Source organism: Xyrauchen texanus, chromosome 50 (genome assembly GCF_025860055.1).
Source record: "Xyrauchen texanus isolate HMW12.3.18 chromosome 50, RBS_HiC_50CHRs, whole genome shotgun sequence".
NCBI lineage: Eukaryota > Metazoa > Chordata > Actinopteri > Cypriniformes > Catostomidae > Xyrauchen > Xyrauchen texanus.
In genome coordinates this window covers 17,914,631-17,930,800 of record NC_068325.1, presented here as the reverse complement: position 1 = coordinate 17,930,800, position 16,170 = coordinate 17,914,631, and the positions used below count along the sequence as shown (strand labels likewise).

Here is a 16,170-nt window from a genome sequence, read left to right as displayed (position 1 = left end):
ACTTTGTTGCAAATTGAAGCATTACACTATAATTACCATGTATCTTCTTCGGCCACTCCCTAAGCAAAACAATTTTAACAGAGTGAGCCATGGCCCATTGGTTTTACTTGCATCCTGTTTGGTTGAATAAATCTCTAAGTGTATTCAAGTTCTGACATTAGACAGTTTACATACTGGCTGCAGTTTCCTAAGCTCAAACCCCTTTGTCAAACTCATTAATCGCCTAAGTGGGCTTCTAGTGGTCTAAACCTATTCAAAATACGGAAGGCTATGACATCTTCCCTCCCAAACTAAGTGACGATTTGGCCCTTTGTCAGTATCAGATTCTATTTTAAAGGGGTCATGACACGAAGAATCACATTTTTCTTTCATCTTTTGAAATTTAAGAAGTCATTGTACTATAAAAACATACTGTTAAGTTTCAGAACTCAGAACTTCAGAGCATTTGTTGAAATGACTCCTTCTCTACTTACTTCACTTTGTGATGTCACATTGTAGTAGACATTTTCAAACCTCTCCACCTCAACAACAACACATCAACCTCTACTTTACCGTATCACTTCTGTAGCCCCTCCCAGTTGCGGTGAGCAGTGAGGTCAAGAACAGAGAGCCAATCATAACATTGGGCATGTACTGTCAAGTCTTAAAGGAGAGGAAGCACCAAAACCAAGCATTTCTGACAGTCTCAGAATGAGGGTCAAAAGTGATTATGTCTTTCAAATATGATTTTGTGTGTGCGTGCAAAATATGGTGGCGTGGTTACTCACCTCAATCCGGGTGGCAGAGGACAAGACTCAGTCGCTTCCACTTCTGAGATAGTCAATCCGCGCATCTTGTCACGTGACTCGTTGTGCATGACACCGCAGAGACTCACAGCATGTGGAGGAGGTTACCCCATGTGACTCTACCCTCCCTAGCAACCGGGTCAATTTGGTTGCTTAGGAGACCTGGCTGGAGTCACTCAGCACACCCTGGATTCAAACTCACGACTCCAGGGGTGGTTGTCAGCATCATTACTTAGATTTTACATCCACAAAGGTTAGACTTTTGCATAACATCTGTTAAAACTACCAAAATTATATTTAAGGCAGATTTATAAAACATCCTTTCCCTTATTATATCAAAAAGTTGTTTCATGCTTAAGCTTTGCAACAAATAGATATATTACATTGAAGAAATATATTAACTTATACCAATAGTGGTTTTATTGAGAAAGCAGTTTGTTTTTGTACTTTTTTGTTGACATGAAATGTACCCCCAATTATAGAATGAGCCAAATCATATTCAGTGATTACATTTTGTACATTTCACATCATATTTATCTCTGTAAAATACATGTATTTTGGACTAAACTATCTTACAATGTCAGGTTTCCAAAATGAATTAACATCATTCATCTTTAATAACAATACAGTAATACGACTTACTTGAACTCTTAAACATTAATAATGGCATATTCAGATCTGAATGTATGGTTAGTTCGGTATGATTAAGTTAATTCTGTCAGTCGAGTTGACTGAATGCGAATGTGGGGCGAAAATGAATCGAAAGGGATCATCCCTATGCCCTACTCACCTCGAAGGACAGAACTCTTGATGTGTCCACTCTGAAGGGAGCGTGGCATTACTTTATGAATGTACCCTTTGCTAACAGTTGTACTGAGGGGCCCTTAGTGACATTTTTTTCTTCTTGCTTTCATTTGGAAAGACTGTTCGAGTGGTGTACCCTTCCTGCAGTGCCCTACAAGTGCACTAAAATGCAGTTCGGTAAACACCCATGTTTATATTTACTGCCATTCCTGATTTGTGTGCGATGGAGACGTGTGCTGTCTCATGCTGATGATGTTTCAATAATAACTTGCTAGTCACATGGGATGTAGTTAGTACTAGCATGGATGGATAGACAATTACAAGTACCACCATTTTGAGATCAATTGGGGATTTTCAGTCAAATTAATGTGAAAAAAATCCTGTTTTCATAATTGGTCAATTAATACATTTAAATAAATATACTGCTTATCTTCATGTATGACTTTCATCAATTATTTTACAAAAAATATAGACAAATTGTGACACAGAGAGGAAGATAAGGTTCCTTTTAATACACTTAATATAATCTATGTGTAGATTAATTACATTATCATCATTTGTTCAGAAATCTGCTTAATCCTGCGTTGCACACGAGTACTCGCTGACCTCTGTCCAGTGCTTTTCTTTATTCTTATTCTTTCGTTTCTTCTCCGCCATAACGATGGCTGCCACGACAGTGATAATCACCGTTATCGTAATGACAAGGACGGTCACCATTTCTGCAACACAGAGTTCGTTATCTAAACCCATTGTGTAGTAACCATGAATTTCATCCAAATTCGAGCAGGTGAGATTGGCGTAGTCGTCCAGGAACAGCCGTTTGACGTTACAAAGCTTTCGGAACACTCTTTGCAGGTCGCAATCACACTTCCAGGGGTTTCCTTGGAGCATTATGTGTGTGCTATAGGTGTTGAGACTCAAGAAGGTCTTAAATTGAATCGAGGATAGGTTGTTGTTGGTGAGATCCAGCAGGGCAAGGCTAATCAAAGGCGAAAGTACTCCAACGTCCAAGCAGTTAATATGGTTGTGTTGTAAACTCAGAACTTCAAGATTCCGTAGCATAGAGAAGATCCCGTTTTTCAGAATAGTTATATTGTTCCAGTCGAGTTGTATCTGGCGGAGGGTACTCATGGAGCCAAACGCCCTCATCTTTATTGTCTTAACACCGTTATGACTCAGGTTGAGTCTTTGCAAAATGTCCAAATGGACAAAACTGCTGCTGTCCAAGATGGTCAATCTGTTCTCAGCCATTGAGAGCTCTCGAAGGGAGCCAAGACCCAATGAAAATCCTTCACTCAAGGATGTGATTCGGTTTCGGCTCAAATCCAGTCTCAACAAACCCTCCAGTGGCGAGAATGCCCCTTTGGATAGCACACTAATCACATTGTCGTTTAGAAGTAGGACGCGAAGTCTTCGGGTATTCTGGAACGCTCTGGACTTGATGGCTTTCAGGTGGTTGAAGGACAGGTCTAGTTGTTCTGTGAATGGTGGAAGGGACGTGGGCAGGTGTGTGTAATTGCTGCTGGAGCAGTCAGCGGTTTTGAGCTCAGTATGGCAGATGCAATCGCACGTGAAGCTGAGGTTCATGGATCTTGACTGAACCTCTAGAACAAATGGAAGAACCAACAGCAGATGCATCCTGGAGGTTCTGTGGAGGAATACAGTGAGAAAAAAGCCTGTATATATATTCGTTTGAATGGACATAAGAAAGTAGGAAATTAACAGAAGCTTTTCTCTAAGGCAACTTACAGTACATTTCTAACAGCAATCCATAAAATCCCACAGGAGCTTAAAGGCCAGACGTTAAAGGCCAAAGCATACTTTGGGTGAACACGTTGCGAATCCCTCTGCACACAGTATGTGTGACTCAGATTTCGTCATCAGCACAGCTGCGTGGTTTGACTGCACCGCCTAGATTTTCTGGACTTGCGCAGGCGTTCCTCATCTGTGTGCGTCGTCTGCGCATGCGCTGGCCATTGACTGCACGAAAGAGTGTCACAAAGCAGTTGTAGTGCACATGCGTCGAACGCATTCCTATTCTTTCGCGGTCAGAAAAGTATACTCGCAATGGCAACGCGGTCGACCGGGTGTGAGGCAATTCGGAACATTCAAAAACGAAGTATACCTGGGCCTTAAGTTTCGTACTCAAGACCACAATAAAGCCAGTCCATAAATGTTCAAATACAGTTTCAAAAGTATAACAACAAGATGTAAACATCATATATGCTAACATGATTTAGTGTGGTGAAATTTCTGTTCTTCATTGCTTTTGTGTTCATAAATAGCTTATCGTGGATTACAGGGTTTACCGGCATTACATAGTCGTAATTACAAAGTTGTAAGATTGGATGTACCTTTACACAGATAAGGTTAGACAGAGATTTTATCACACTAAAATCATGTTAACAAGTACAATATCTACATCTCATGGCTATACTGTTGAAACTGTGTGTGTTCTAAGGACTGGCCCCATTTACCTCCATTGTAAGTGCTTTACTGTAACACGATTTTGCTTCTTTCTTTTAACAAACGAGGGATTTGTTCATAACTTGTAATAAACCTAGAAGATTTATTTAATCAATGATACGGTATATGCTTCTTTAGAAGACCAAAGTGTGAAAAACCTTTAGGCTTTCTTAATTAAACTATTATTATTATTTTTAGAACAATTTGCCCATATTTCACTATGCATCTACTGAAGATGAGGTAATGAAATATATTAAATAATGATATAATAATCAACTTTAACACTTTATTATGCATTTTGCTTTATTGTAATATAATTTGAATATTGGTTTTATGCTGCACCGCATTATATTTTTGTTCGGTTAGTGTGTATTGCTGCATGAACAATGTATTGTTGTGTCTATGATGTATTTTTGTCATTATGTCCTCCATTAGATCATTATCAGACTAAATTGTACATCCACCACAAATTTACTTAAAACAGAAACAAAACTTCAAATGGGACGTTTTATGCACTTAGTGTTAAATGTCTTCCAGCGTAAACACAAACAGGAATCACCCAACTAAAAATGTTTGGTTCTCAGGACATTAGGGGACGTTAGTTTAGCGATATTAAAAATAAATAATAAAATAACTATTAGATGAAATACTGTAAGTTCTTATTATGTTGTCACACCTGTAAAGTTTTGGGAATGCTAGTTTATGGTTATAAAAACTAGATTGTTCCAAGAACTTTAGGAATTACTAACTAACGATATCTGGTTTCCAGAATATTTTGATGATGTTAGTTTAGTTACAAAAATTAAACCTAAATATACATATACATATACATATATATATATATATATATATATTAGAATATTTAGAATTCCCAACCAAAGGTTCTCAGAATATTCTGAGAATGTTAGTTTATGCTAACTAAAATAAAACCTTAAAAAAAAAAAAAAAAATATATATATATATATATATATATATATATATATATATATATATATATATATATATATATATATGAAATACTGTGAGTTCTTATTATGTTGTCACACCTGTCAAGATTGTTCCAAGAACGTTAGGAATTACTAACTAAACCCAGAATATTTTGGGAATGTTAGTTTAGTTTTTTAGAAAGTTTGGAATTCCCAACCAACCAAACTAACAATATCTGGTTCCCAGAATACTCTGGGAATGTTAGTTTATGGTTAAAACGTTTTTAGAACGTTAGGGAATTCCCACATAACCAAACTAACGTTATCTGGTTCCAAGAATATTCTGGGAACGTTAGTTTATAATTACAAAATAAAAAATAAAAATAGTTTTTTTAGAATGTTCGGAATTCCCAACTAACCAAACTAACATATTCTGGGAACGTTATTTTAAATTTACAAAAATAAAATCTAAAAATGTTACTTTTTTAAAATGTTAGGAATTCCCAACTAACCAAAAAACTAACATTATCTGGTTCCCAGAATATTCTGAGAATGTTAGTTTATAGTTACAAAAATTAAACCTCCAAATAACCAAAATATGAAGTTCTTATTAAGCTGTTACACAAAAACTTCCTTGCAAAGTTCTGGGAACGTTAGTTTATTGTTATAAAAAATAAAATCTTAAACAAAAATCTTTCTTAAATGTTAGAAATTGGTTTACTATAAATAAAATAGCCAAATAGTAACCATACACAAACGTTAGGGGAATGTTCTGTGTTTAATGGGCACAACTCACGTTTGGTTGCATTCAAAGGTGTTCATATATATCCATGTAGGTGTGCAAACAAATTTTCATTGCCAATTGATACAGTTATTGTCTGAGGGCTTGCTTAGTACATGGATAAACAAAGTATTTGAGTTCCAAACTTTACTCAAATTATCAAACTAAATAGTATATTATCAATACAGTTTCCACAGGAAAGGCCAACAATTCGGTATGTTGGGTTTGCTTTTCAAATATGTGTTGTGTTGGGATGTGTATCGTATCTTGCTACCTCAGCCAGGATACAGGTCACATCATAAAAACCTTTGGCTATGGCTTCACTTCAGAGCTGAAAAGTCTTAATTTGCTCACTCAAAACTGACTGAAAAGTTAAAAAATATAAGAACGTGGAAGATAATGTAAGTATAATTGTCCCTTACCTGTACGAGTGTGATCAATGCTGGGTTGGTCTGTCATCAGAGGAGCAGCCGCAGGTGGGGAGTGTGTGTGTGTGTCTGTCTATGTGTACATGACACTGTGTGTGTAGGAGCCGGGAGGGAAGTGCTATTGTAAAGACAGCTGTTGGTAGAGGAGAGAAAAGAGACAGGGCAAAGTGATAAATATTTCACGGCGTTAGAGGAGGGTGCACAGACATTGAGGGGGTTTTGAAGAGATGCAAACCACTTCAGGAGAGCTGTTATGAATTTTACATTTTTAACACTGGTGATAAATATATATAAGTAAAGTTTTTTCTTTGATGTTAGCTTTTCAAAGCCTTGTCTGAAAGTTAAAATAGTTTAAAAACAAATAAGTTTAAAGGTTTTAAAGGCCTTGTGTGGGTTTGTTTACACTTGAATTTTTGACAGTTGGAGTTTGAAATAGCCTTGGACAATTTGAACATTCTGTCTATGTAATTCTATGGGATTTGGGGCATGTTTGATTCTCTGTTATGCAAAAACCGTAAATCCGATCTATTCGAAAAGTTGTAGCAACACACATCAGAACAAGCTGAAGGGCTGTGCCAAATATGGTTGTAGTCTTTTTGGAGATGGTTTAAGTAGTAGTGACGGGCCTTGTGTACAAACGGCAGGGACTTAATCAACGTGAGCTTATGACACACGCTTACTGGGAATTCCTCATTGGTGGGAAATAGTTGCAATCCCCAGTCCTGATCATGAGTGGGGTTCAGCAGGTTACCCGTGCCTCTCGGCGCAGGGTAGACACATGCTGATCCACCCATTGTGGTGTGCGTGCAGCCCCGGACATCTAAGGGCATTACAGACCTGCTCCATCTCGCGTGGCTGAACGGCACTTGTCCCTCTAAGAAGTTGGACACCAACCGCACGGGGCCACATATCTATTTAGCATGCCGGAGTCTAATTTTTTATCGGAATTAACCAGAAATATCACTCCACCAACTAAGAACGGCCATGCACCATGCAAATTTCCTGTTGTTATTTTGCCAATCTTTACATTACAGGGAAGCGGAGAGAAAGCCAGAAGATGGTATGCCACTCCACTGCAATTCTGAACCGGTGTGTGTGTGTGCTAGAGCTCTAACTGAAGAGAATGAGACCTCAAGCACAACATTCGGTAGGTGTGTGACAGCCTCAGCCAAATTCAAATTATTCTGAACTGGCCAGTGAGATGCCGGCTGCAATATACTGTTAAAATAGGGTGACCAGGACAACGAGACTCCAAAGTTGATGGTCTTTCTCTGCAGCTCATGAAAAATGTCTGTCCATCTCTCAGACATGGCCATCTTGTTCATGTTCCACTCAGTGATGTGACGAGTGACAATGTTTTTCGTGCAAGCCCACTCATCAAAGAGCATGGTTTCATCAATCAAACTGAGAGCAGGGCTTATAAGTAGAAGTGTTTGAGGCTGCTCTGAATGACTTTCCACTCTGGGATGTCTTTCAGTTGGGCCCACACAAGATTTCCTGTGTTCTCCAGTGAGCGGCTCCAATTTTGGAGATTATCCACCAATGTCACCAGCTTCAACCAGGGCATCCAACTGCTTTTTAATATCAGAGGGTATGAACGATCCCTCCAGCCTGGCCTGCAAGACTTTTCTCAGGTCACGAATGTGCAAAGCTATGGCCGTGCACAACAGAATGATAAGCAAAAAGTATTTTACTTGCATGCACCTTTTCAGATTCTGAACTTTGCTTCACAAATCAATCGCTAACTCTTGGTGTGGCACACTTACATTTAGCAGCATCCACATGCTTTTTTGTATGAACATGCAGCACAATGTCAGTGTGGCCTCCATGGACGATGTAAAAGCAAGCTCCACAAATCTCACACCTCACTTTACTAGGCTCTGTCTGTGGCTCTTTTTTAATATCCTCATTAAATGTACAGTACATGCATGCTTCCTTGACATTTTGCCAGCCACAATTTCATCAGTGTGCTCTTTCAAACTGACCCTTCAATCAGTTCACTAACTTGACGTATATTGATAGGTGATTGTATTAGGATAGTTTAATCCAATCATGTACTTCAAATAACACAGTGTGATTTTTATTGGTTTTACAAGCCGCATCCTTGGCTAACTTTGATTAGAATACTAATGTGACTGAGAAAGCTGCAGAGGCGAGAGATATTTTAGGAGTGGGGAAATACAAGACAACCTTTTTTTTTCAGAATAAGACACTAGAAAAAGTGCTTCAATACGGGACTGTTGGGAAAAATGGGACTGTGGAGCGGAGAGGGGCAGGGCCGGGTCGGAATATCGCGCGCCCGGTCCCCAAATCGGCCTGATGAGGCGCGCGAGGGATAAAGGCGGCTGGTGACGATGGTTCGAGAGAGAGAGAGAATTACGGGCATGTCCGTCATGTGTGTTTATGTTTATGTTTGTGCTTTTGGTTGGAGTTTAATTAAATTATAATTTATGTTGACAAGCCGGTTCTCGCCTCCTCCTTGCCCATCCTTTAACAATGTTACATTGGTGCCGATACCCGGGAAGGAGGAGGGATGCCCGTGGCAGAGTCCTCGACACTGCCGTCCACCCAGGGGAGCGCCGCTGCCATCTGCCAGGTGACGGAGTAGCCCGACCGCCCGGATGCGGGGAACGGCCGCCGTCCGCGGGGCAAGTGGGGACTGGATACCCCGACCGTCTGGAGCGAGGGAGCCGCTGCCGGGGGCGGAGGAGTGCCCTGCCGTCCCCAGAGACACGGAGGGGTCGAGGGAGACCGCCGTCCGCGAGGGGAGGAGGGAAGAAACTCTCCGACCGCCCGGAGTGGTAGAGCCGTTTATGTTTATGTTTGTGCTTTTGGTTGGAGTTTAATTAAATTATCATTTATGTTGACAAGCCGGTTCTCGCCTCCTCCTTGCCCATCCTTTAACAGTGTTACAGGGACGTCTGGCCACCCTATGTTACTGTACATATAACATAGACAAAGACATATTGTAACTTACAGCAGACTATCCTGATTCAAGCGAGCCCAAACACAACATAATATAATAAGTAGATCTTGAAATATTCCTCAAAGAGTGTACATGGAAAGAAGATGCACAATAAGGCACTCAACACACAAGTTGTGTGTGTGTGTATTTGTTTGTGTGTGTGTGTGTGCGCGCACATGTTCAAGGACTTTTTGTGTGCAAACAGACATCCACATACCTGTATATGCTCATCTAAAGGATTGGGATGCTCCTGAACACTTAATAAATCTGTATTTTGTAGTCTAGTCTATTAATTTCCAATGGCCGGTCACTTTTGACCGGAAACACAACAGGTGTAAAAAAAGTGATATAAAAATTAATAAAATTTTAAGAAAATGGTCTAAAAATTTTTTTTATTGTGTGTTCAGATGCCCTGTGTAAAAAAAGTTATGGAATTTTATTCCAGCTGGATGAAACGTCAGAAATTCAGTTTTCAGAAGAAAAATAAGGTATGTTTTGACCAGAATACATTATAAGGGTCAATGTCACTCCGTACATCCAGTCCGTATAGATTCAGACAGCAGATTTAATGAAACAGAGACCAGGGGTTAAAACCAGCTTATTTCTTTACGTTACGAATATTACTGGAGGGATAAAAGAGGAAAAACCAGTTGAGCTCTTCTACTCCATCAACTTCACATCGTAAGATGGAGAGAGAGAGAGAGAGAGAGAGAGAGTGGGATTAAAGCTCTCTAAAGCCTCACTTTGTCCTGCATTATTTCAGTTCTGCAGAACCCAAACATCTCAGATAAACATACAGTACATGTGCTTTAAAAAAAAACCTGATTACCTGAAAAAGGACTGAAAAGATTAATTGTGGTTTTGCATTGACTATTTGCATTAAATTTGTGTCAGTTACAACGGAGTATCTTAAAATGAAAGGTATCAGTTAGAACCAAAATGCATTTTACATTTGACAAACCTTTAAGCACTATTCCACCATCGGTCCGAACGGTTCTGATCATGGTGAGTAACAGTTCTAGCAGCATTCCCACTTGAACAAGGTTCGGTTCCACGACGAGAACCATTCTCTGGAGGAAAATCGCTATTTGTTCTCTATTTATTTAGAAAACCATCCACGCTGTTTGTTTAAAAAGAGCTCATAAATCCATACACTGATCTGAAGAACATATAATATAACATCAATCCCTTTTTTAACCTCCAAAGACCCATCTAGCCAACTCAAGAACCCAATACAGTCAAAAATGTTTCAGAGTTGGGCTGTGCTATAAAGAACCTTTGAAATGTAAATTTTTTTTATTGCCTTATTTTGTGGACATTTATTTCGGAAAAATGCAGATTGTGCTTGATTTCAGATTATTGATCAAGTCTTGTGATCTTCTGACCTAATTTGACTTCTTGCTCTCTTGAATATTTTCCGGTGAGACAGGTGGGCCGCTGTCTGTTCACCTGAGCCCCTCAGATCATGTAACTGCAGGTATCTGCTGCAGGAGGCTTGAGTTTCATTCAGGACCTCTGATATAATCTACAGCACTTGCTGAAAACTGTATTTCAGAAATGTAAATGTTTTAAGAAAAACTAGTTGCTGGACCATTGTGGTAAGGACTTGCCACATGACAATTTTGTATTATTAAAGGTAAAATGTGAAAATAAAAATATAATCAATTAGGAAAAATATTCCACCGTATACATAATACATATAATTATGGAATACAGAGCCAAACAGATTTCTAGTGCATTTAACCAGCATGAACATTTTATGTATAAAGTTTCATAGATATGTACATTTTTATTTATTATGCCACTGCATAATATGATTTGAACAGAAAATAGTCCTTCAAAAAAGATCAGGTCATTTGTTTTGTCTTAGCCTTTACTTAAACAGACAGATTGATATATAGTATACAGTATATAACAGGTATTCATATGTCAGTCTAAAATCAGTCAATAAATTAGCATCCCTAAAAAATGAGTGTACTTACAGTTAAAGAGGTGCTGGTTTGTTCTGAGAGCATTTAGAAATACTACAATAGATAAGGTAAAGTCAGAATGCATTTATATGCACCAGTGCACCACTGCCTCTTGCACTCTTGCATTTGAGGCAATCATTTGTGCAATCGAGGGATTTGTGCTGTTTCGCAGGATTACGAGACACTGAAGACACAACATCTCTGTAAATACAGCAGTTGATGCACAGCATGTGAGAGATGGTAAAACAGAGATGAGATAGTAATCCCTGCCCTGAATTTACTGGATTACAGAACAGTGTATACATCTCTATCTGTTTGTCTATCTGTCTATCTATCTATCTGTCTGCCTGCCTGTCTGTCTGTCTGTCTGTCTGTCTGTCTATCTATTTATCTGTCTATCTATCTGTCTGTCTGTCTGTCTGTCTGTCTGTCTGTCTGTCTATCTATCTGCCTGCCTGCCTGTCTGTCTGTCTATCTATTTATCTGTCTATCTATCTATCTGTCTGTCTGTCTATCTATCTATCTATCTATCTGCTTATTTGTCTATCTGTCTGTCTGTCTGTCTGTCTATCTATTTATCTGTCTGTCTGTCTGTCTATCTATCTATCTATATATCTGTTTATTTGTCTATCTGTCTGTCTGTCTATCTATTTATCTGTCTGTCTGTCTATCTATCTATCTATCTATCTATCTATCTATCTATCTATCTATCTATCTATCTATCTATCTATCTGTCTGTCTGTCTGTCTGTCTGTCTGTCTGTCTATCTATCTATCTATCTATCTATCTGCTTATTTGTCTATCTGTCTGTCTGTCTGTCTGTCTGTCTGTCTGTCTATCTATTTATCTGTCTGTCTGTCTGTCTATCTATCTATCTATATATCTGTTTATCTGTCTATCTGTCTGTCTGTCTATCTATTTATCTGTCTGTCTGTCTATCTATCTATCTATCTATCTATCTGTCTGTCTGTCTGTCTGTCTGTCTGTCTGTCTGTCTATCTATCTATCTATCTATCTATCTATCTATCTGTCTATCTGTCTGTCTGTCTAACAAAACACATAATCCATAACTGGACACTGGTCAAAATGAACTAAATCAGTATTTTTTGAATGACTTCTTTCTGTTCAAACCATGCTGGATTATGCAGTGGCATAAATAGTGCTCTTATTTTACCTTCATTGAGCATATATACATGGCCAGTACCACCAGAGGTCACAGTGTCAGTCACTGTCAGTGATGTAACCTCATGCAAGGCCTTATTGTGCAGTCATTCATTTTCTCACCAGCAGAGCCCGACAGTGTTTCACTTTTAAACACCACACGAATAAATAAATACTATATATACAGGTATATACCTGCACCTAAACACAATAACCAGTAAACTCTACTGCTTTAGTCATATTTCATTGTGTCCACTTTTAAAACACATCATCATTGAATCAACCTTAAAAGTTATGATGCTTTTTAAAAAAAAAAAATGTTATATACATTATATACTAGTGTACTCCTTCGGCGAGTACAAACCAAACATATTGATGCTTCCTCTTTCAATCAGGGGCCTACACACAATCCCCCTCACCCCCAGGCAGGTTCAGGAAGTAAAAATCCTGTTAATTTTCCCCATAGATTAATTGAATTTGAAAGTTAGTTTGTAAACCTTTAAAGAAAGAGCAACCATGAGTTTAGAGGTTGTTAATCGAAGGTATATGCTTCTGCTGAAATAACATTTCTTAAAAAATCATGTTAAAAGATCCACCAATTAGAGAATCACGGTGAACAATGTGCGGCAAAAGAGCTCTGCCACCTATTTCCATGACGCACTGCAGATGACGCAATAGAGTCAGTTTCCCTACACTATAAAACTACTTGAATAATTGCAAAAATCTGAAAATGTAGCATTACAATTGTAATATATTTTTTTAACAATTTTAAATCAATTAAAATCATTTTTGATTTAATTAAGCCATTCGTAATGCTTCATGAGATTGTAGGACATTCCATCATGAAAGACGTTCAGAACAGTCTGCTGAAACATGCCACATAAGAGCAGTATGGAATTAGAGCGGCGACTACAGTCCTGAATAAACTCTAGTGAAATTTGGCTGCAGTGTTGATGCAGAATGGTTCTGGGTCATGAAATGAACCGTAAGTGTTTAATCTACCTCGATTCAATATAATGACCCCCCTCTCTCTCTTCATCAACTGTCCACCCTTTTTTGTTTTCATTACCAGATCTGGGTTTGTATTAATGTCTTTAATAAATGACAGCATAAAAGGAGACGTCTCAGTCACCATTTACTTTCATTGTATGGAAAAAAGTTGCAAGGAAAGTATATTGCATCTCCTTTTGCGTTTTAACAGAAGAAAGAAGGTCATACGGGTTTAAAACAACAGGGAGGGTGAGTAAATAATGACAAAATAAATGTTTTTGAGGGGGAACTATCACTTTAAGGAGAAGAAGAAAGATGAGCAAAAAGTAAACAAAAACAAGCTTATAATACCAGAAGTGAAAAACAACAGACGAAACAGTGGAATAAAATGGGAATAGCTCGCGGTCAAGTCAGAATAAGGCCAGAATGAAAACAAAAAGAATCACAGGCAAATATTTAGAGTCCCTCGTGTTCCTCGCGTCTGCTTTCATCATGGTGGCTTCACTAAATGACGAGTCTGACTCAGCACATGTGTTTGTTTGTTTGGAGGGAAAATTGGCAAAGAACATTTTATGTCTACCTCAGAGGATAAAGCCTATTTTCCCTCCTCATTATTGGAACGGAATCACTTATTTACATCTGGGGTTCTCTCCGAGACGTCACACTACGTCATGTTGTTGCGAAGAGTGGAGGGGGACGTGGTCGTGTGTCTGCATCACCTGATGGTTATTGACTCTAAACACCAGTGTCTCATTTCTCACTAGTGGCTCCAAACGGAATTGCAAGAATAATGATTGTTTCCAAACAGATCTGTTCAGACAAACATGTAGTCCCGCCCCCAAACTCACGCAATTGGTTGAGCCAATGTTGCTAAGTTTACCCACGCAAGCAAACAGAGCAATACAACAGGGTTTGAGGTCTGAACGATTAATTGAAATAAAATCGAAATCACGATATGAGGTAGTGTGATTATCAAACCCGCAATGGCTGAAATTAAATAAGTAAACTGTCTGCATGCTGCTCGTTGTGCTTATTGTATGTGTGCAGCTCTGTTTTCTATACACACTTAAAGCACTCGTGAGGATAATAAACTAAGCATGTTAAATTTACAGTGCTCTAGATTAACTCATTGCACATTTTATGTGTTTCCAAATGTGCTTGACTGCTAACTTTCTAGCCAAATCTTTAGCAACCCCATAACATCGGATATTTTGTGGACAGAAGCATGGATGAGAGCATTTCGCTGCAGTAAACGGCCACTGTGAACTCAACCTTCATTTTCTGTCAAAATAAAAGCTCTGTCAAAATAAAGGTTTAAAAAAAAAAAAAAGGCATATTTCAGGCATAAATATGTTCATAACAGTACTTCTATAGGCAGAAGGGCCCATGACTTACTTGGTATAAATGTATTAAAAAAAAAAAAAAAACATATTAGTAATTTCTTTATATCATGTTATGTAATTTATGTCGTAGAACAAAATGTCCACGAATCGTCAAGTAATGTTTGCCACAAACCTTTTTCCTCTTAAGTTCAAAAACCCCATTATAAAAACCCCATAGGAAAATCAAGAGAGAACCCATGACGAATTCTCTTTCGGGTTTTTGGACTACAAGCTGAACATTTCAATTATATTTAACCCCTAAATATTACATTAAGCATGCTTTGACAGATGCAGCAGGAATAGAAGGGAATCCTGAAAGTATACCAAATTTCAGAGAGATGTTTTAGAGAGAATCAAAGCCACTCTCACATCTCCAAATGCTGCTCCATTGTGTCTCGATTCTAGTAAATAATTTAGAGTCGATCTGCGACAACAAAATTCTCTCTCAGAGCTTCAGGGCTTGAATCTAAGAGCCTTTGATCAATCCAAACAAAAGAACGCATTATGAGAGACGTTAGTGCTGCATGTGTCGAATTTATTGAAAAAATCTGTAATAAATAGCAGAAACAATTGTTCTTCAAATGTAGTTGTCTTGATGAATAACAGTCAGGAAAGAAGCAGGGACATTTGACGATGCCAATGGCTTGGTTTCCCGAAACTTACGTGAACATATTTTCCTAAAGGCTTTGAAAATTGTTACAAAATTATACGTTAGTCATCTTTATTGGAAATGGCTATGTGAATCTCACATTCCCTAACTTCATTGCTAGTCCATGTTTGTCCTGTCTGTAAACTTGGCCTTGTCTGCTCTCTAGAGGTGTATGAGGTTATGATAAGAGAATATTTTAGAGACCGCTCATGGACGAAGACAAAGAGAGGTCAGAGGATTAGAGATGTTTATCAGGACTAAATAGGAATGAAACTCTTTTACGAATGCACAAAGAATTTGTTGGGGCCCTGATTTGGGGCTTCGCTCCATGCCCGTGGGAACTGAACTGTTGGATTGATTACAACGGGTCCTCTTTGAACTGTTCCACAATTTTCCTGTTTTTCACAGAAAGTTTCCCCTTGGGAATCTAACACAGATGACTAAGAAAGGAATAGAGCTCTGTCTGTGGTACATTCAGCTTGGGACTGGGTGTAGAGCATTGAAATGTTTGCCTCAAAACTAATGGATCTTGACACAATTAAAATGGCTTTGTATGATCGGAAAAAAATGTTTATTATAAAAAAGAAGAAGAGCTGGAAGTCCCATTTGCACCATGGTATGATGTGAGTATTTCGTTTGGCCTCTCATGGGAGTGAAAGTGTCATGTTATTGGATGGCAATGTGCGCCACCGTAAGCCGCCTAGACACATGGACTCGAATCACATGCATGATTGTTATTTGTTTTGGCAGTTGATCTGTGAAGCAGAAATGGCACTTATAATTATGACACGTAAAGAAAGTAAAAAGTCTGTATAATCTTAATAGAAAATCTACATTTTTACATTTGCATGAAATGAATAAAT

At 38.4% G+C, this 16,170-nt stretch overlaps 1 protein-coding gene across 1 annotated transcript; it reads right to left on the bottom strand.

The window, feature by feature from the left end:
* Positions 1-2,162: 2,162 nt before the first annotated feature.
* On the bottom strand, positions 2,163-3,227 carry LOC127641005 (carboxypeptidase N subunit 2). The gene has a single exon (XM_052123739.1). It carries the CDS (start codon positions 3,225-3,227, stop codon positions 2,163-2,165), a length of 1,065 nt encoding a protein of 354 aa, XP_051979699.1.
* Between the last annotated feature and the right edge of the window lie 12,943 nt (positions 3,228-16,170).

Coding starts and splice junctions, on each gene's coding strand:
- LOC127641005 (XM_052123739.1), bottom strand. CDS start 3,227: ATGCATCTGCTGTTGGTTCTTCCATTTGTTCTAGAGGTTCAGTCAAGA.